This window comes from Pinus tabuliformis, chromosome 3_1, assembly GCF_031772625.1.
Source record: "Pinus tabuliformis cultivar Carrire ecotype Pingquan chromosome 3_1, CPIR1, whole genome shotgun sequence".
NCBI classification, from domain to species: Eukaryota; Viridiplantae; Streptophyta; class Pinopsida; order Pinales; family Pinaceae; genus Pinus; species Pinus tabuliformis.
Window position 1 is genome coordinate 685,762,987 of NC_142301.1, and position 4,774 is coordinate 685,767,760.

At 34.7% G+C, this 4,774-nt stretch overlaps 1 protein-coding gene across 1 annotated transcript; it reads left to right on the top strand.

Annotated features, from left to right (window-relative positions):
- Nucleotides 1–1,972: 1,972 nt before the first annotated feature.
- LOC149188976 (chitinase 2-like) lies at nt 1,973–3,407 on the top strand. The gene is made up of 2 exons (XM_089413134.1): nt 1,973–2,128; nt 2,331–3,407. Exons 1-2 carry the CDS (start codon nt 2,056–2,058, stop codon nt 3,170–3,172), a joined length of 915 nt encoding a protein of 304 aa, XP_089269260.1. The 5' UTR covers nt 1,973–2,055; the 3' UTR covers nt 3,173–3,407.
- The last annotated feature ends 1,367 nt before the right edge of the window (nt 3,408–4,774 follow it).

The following is a 4,774-nucleotide window of genomic DNA, read 5'->3' on the forward strand; positions in this document are numbered from 1 at the left end:
AACCAATATTTCTAATATAGAATGTAAGCATTAACTCCAAGCTTTGTTAGGATATTGAAAGCCATTTGTATTCTTAATCCTTTATAAATCATAAACCTTCATAACTTGAGACCAATATACATTATTGTCTAGTTAATTAAAAAGATTCTATGGATATACCATCTAAAATCTCACTAGGCTAATTTGTAATGCCATATACTTGTAGTATTTTCATGGGGCAACTAAGTGGTTGGCACAATAGTATATTATCTTTTCCATTGAGTTTCAAATCCCATAAAAAGACATTTTTAATCTTTTGTGATTCCCCACACTCATAAAATCTCTCAACTTTGACTAAGTCATTATTTCTAATATATTCACTAAAATATATATATATAATATGGAGTCGTTTTATTTTGTCTAATTATCCAATATTGATGTTATTAATTATATTTATTTGATTATTTAAATCGATTATTTAATAAACGAATTGAAAATTCACCCAAATCACTTTGTATACCTATTATATGTAACAAATATTCAACGGTATTAAAAAGTTGACTCAGATTTAAGGATAAGATGATAAGTTGCATATAATAATCTTATCATCAGTGCAGAATGACCAAATCATCATTATAATATCTCCTCTTGAATTCAAATGTCGAACAGATCACCATCCATTAATCCAGAAATGATCCAATTAAAGTAGTCAAACCGTTTGCGAACTTAGCAACAGTATAAATTTAGAAGGCACTCCAGTCTTTAACAATCTTACAGTGCAGACATTAAACTAATTACTATACAAATGACACTTTGACTGAGTACGGTGGATGATGGATCGACCTAACGGCGGCCGAAATATCTGAAATTCTACCACATAGAAGACATGTTTAGCTTGTGGTCGTTGTGAAATGTAGGAGTCGTCTTCCATCGGGACCACCCGCGTTTCGTTTTCAATTTCAAGCCTTCCATGCATCTGCCCAAATGAAGACACTCAAACTTTACTTTCTTTTTATATATATCTATATATATAAAATAGTGGAAAACCTAAGCATTTTCTTAAAACTTCTTAAAGGTTTTTTTAAAACCATAAATCATTTTTTTATATATTTAAAAATTATATATATGTATATATATATAATTATGGTTTTAGGTCATATTAAAAATATCCACAATAAAGTGAGGTAAATTTTTATGATAAAATGAAATGAATTTGATTCTTTTTTATGATTTTTATTAATGATGACAATATAAAATAGATCATGATGTAAGTGCTTTGATCATAAGTTGATGTGAATAAAAACATCCTATTTATTTAATTTAAGCAAATATTAAACACCATACACTAAATCAGTAATTGACTCAATACTCTTTCATTATATATATTAAATATCACTTTATTCTTATCCAATACCCAAAATAGAAATAACAATAACCAACTACCAACTACTTAATACATAATACATAGTGCTTAAATTATAAGTAACTTAATACATAGTTCTTATATTATATGACTAAAATAATTACGATATCTATTAAATATCACATTATTCTTATCAAATACACAAAATAGAAATAACAATAACCAACCACCAACTACTTAATAGATAATACATAGTGCTTAAATTATAAGTAACTTAATGCATAGTTCTTAAATTATATGACTAAAATAATTACGATAATACCAAACCCCATTATAGAATACATCCACGTTTTGATTAATCGACGGTCCTACAACATCCGGATATTATTCTCAGCATATCCGATACAAACTCATTCATTTAATTTAGTCACATTCATTTGTTGAATGAGTCAGAACGTCGGCAGAGTTAAAAACGACCTTTTGTTTTACTGTTCAAGCTTCCCCCAATTCAAGTTTGACTCCACCACTCTCGAATGATTATGTTTGCAATTGGAGATACTCAGTCACACCATTTGGTTTTAGCTTGAGGCGCGGTCAATGTTTTAGAGGTCTATATAAAGAACCCTGGCCCGTATGTGTTATCAGGCAATGAGAATCAATTCAATACTGTGCTCTGAGTAGTGAATCAATTCAATACAGTGCTGTGAGTAGTGATGGCCTCCATGGAGATATGTAGGGTTCTTGTCATCTCTCTTTTGGTACTTAATCAGCTACCTATCTCTATGGGTATGTGAATGTCTGCATCTTAACAAATCCAAAATACTTGTAGGAATCGCTTCTATTGGTCCGTTTATGCAAATTATCGCGCATAATAGTCTCTTTGTTGTTTAGCGTGGTGGGCGCATAACCCACAGGTCGGAGGATTGAAACCTGGCTATGATATTTGGAATTTGTTATAATGCTCTCTTTGTTGTTTGTGGATGTGCAGGTGCGAATGGCCTTCTGTTCAGCGATTACATTGGCGCATTGTTCAGAAATGTGACATTCTCAGACGTGCCCATAAATCCGGCTGCGGAGTTTCATTTCATTTTGGCCTTCGTCATCGACTACTCCACGGATTCCGGATCCCCTGTTCCCACAAACGGAAACTTCAGTATCTACTGGGACACCGGCAATCTTAACCCCCAGGCCGTGCAGGCCATAAAGGCCCAACACAAGAATGTGAAGGTCGCTCTCAGCGTAGGCGGGGACAGCATAAACGGGCAGCCCGTGGAGTTCAAGCCATCGTCGGTGTCTTCCTGGGTAGACAACGCAGTCTCCTCACTGTCGAAAATTATCAAAGAATACCATCTTGATGGTATCGACATCGACTACGAGCATTTTCAGGCCGACAATAACACGTTTATAAAGTGCATCGGGCAGTTGATCACGCGGTTAAAGCGGAGCAAAGTCATCTCCTTCGCTTCCATCGCTCCCTTCGATAACCAGGATGTTCAGTCGCATTACCTTGCGCTTTGGAAAAGATACGGTCGTGCCATAGACTACGTTAACTTCCAATTCTATGCCTATTCTGCTAACACCACGATTTCGCAGTTCATCAAATACTATAATACACAGGCGGCTCTATATAGTGGAGGAAAAGTATTGGTTAGTTTTACTTCAGCGAACGGCGGTGGAGGTCTCTCGCCCAAGAATGCCTTCTTTGAAGCGGCCAGAAAGCTGAAGCAGAGTGGGAAATTGGAGGGCATCTTCCTGTGGTGTGCAGACTGGTCGAAGGTTAATCATGTTTTCAAATATGAAAGTCAGTCTGAAGCTCTTCTCGCATCCTAATTGCTACTGATTATGGATCCTCAGGACCCCCTGATTTCACAGGACGTCTAATAAAAAAAATACAGGAATAAATGTTCTGCCTTTGTGGCATTGCAATCACAGTTGTAATATGAATTGTTTAAGGCACCAGATTAAGGTTCTCGCTCGTAAGGGCTGGGTTCAATGTCCGCCATTAACACTGCAATTTACACATTTTACAGGATCTTTCCGAAACGTAAAGAGTTTTAGCTTTTTCTATATGGTGAAATTTATATATTTTTAGCACCCAGAATCCAGATCTATTAATTGAAAATAAATTTTAAAATAATGAAGTACATCAAAAACTTCTATTCTAAGTCTTCTGGAATACTGGAAACATAAGTGAAAACATTCTAAAAAATATTTTCTATATATACATGCTTGGCACCTGGAGCTGTGAACTGCAGATTAATTTTAGAATAACGAAATTCATTTTAGAATAATTTTAGAACACCTCTCGGATTTTTATCTGTTCGAAGATGATCTAACGGGACAATATCTTCTTAAATAGTCAGGCTTATCCACACACAAACAGAAAAGCTATGCACAACACCCTCCTCCCTAAGTGTGTCAAACAAAGATTAGCAGACAGACCCATTTTCCTGTTCTGTAGCGTAAGCCCTTCTCCCGTAGTGTGCCCAGAAAAACCCGGCGCCATTACTATTAAGTTTATGGTTTTAATGGCTATCTCTCCTTAGATTAAAGATTTTAGAAATATTTAGAAATGTGAAAAAATAGAAACTCGTGTAAACAATTGATTGAACTTCTGAACATTAAACTTTTAAATAGCATAGTTTACAAATTGGTTCAGGAAGAATTTTTTGAAAATCTGATGTCAAAGTTTAAGATTTTAGATGCTAGAAGGATTTTTTATGGTGTTAAATTTCAAGAGATATCTTGTAATTTCCTGGGCGACTGCTTCCTGCTACAATGACAATTTTTTTAATGATACATTTGGTTTTTTAGAGTTTTGAAAGGTCTGTCTCCGGCCGACAATATTGAATCAAATCTACCAGAATCATGCATTACCTAATTAAATTAATTAACTTATTTGTTGTGCCACTGGCCAGATTAGAAAGGATTTTCACTCTGGTTAGGAAGGCCTAACGTTTAATCCCAAGGATTTTCTTCGGCAATATGATGTGAAAGGCAGGTAGGAAACGCGTTTGGCCTGACTTGTAGATGACGGCTAGGAAACTCGTGTCTCTGTGTACACCATTCATTCGATGACTCTGGAATGAGGCGTACCAACTGACATGTGCAATTTAATCTTGACGTAACATATCCCCTCCTTTTGTCGGCCACAATGAAATAAAATTTCTGAATTTTGATCGATCCAGCACTGCAATTGATTTATAATTAATTCTGAGATTGCAAAAGGTAGTAGATATAACGTGAATATATTTATAAATAGTAATTGCTGCTGAGTTAGCAAAAAGTAAACATATATAATATGAAAACACTGAACATGTCTTATCTCTGAATTTAGTTGGGTAAACTAAGGGAAAGGGTATTGTGATTGGTTATACATAGTATAATATAGCATTTTGTTATTGAAAACAAAGATAAATAAATTTAAACATG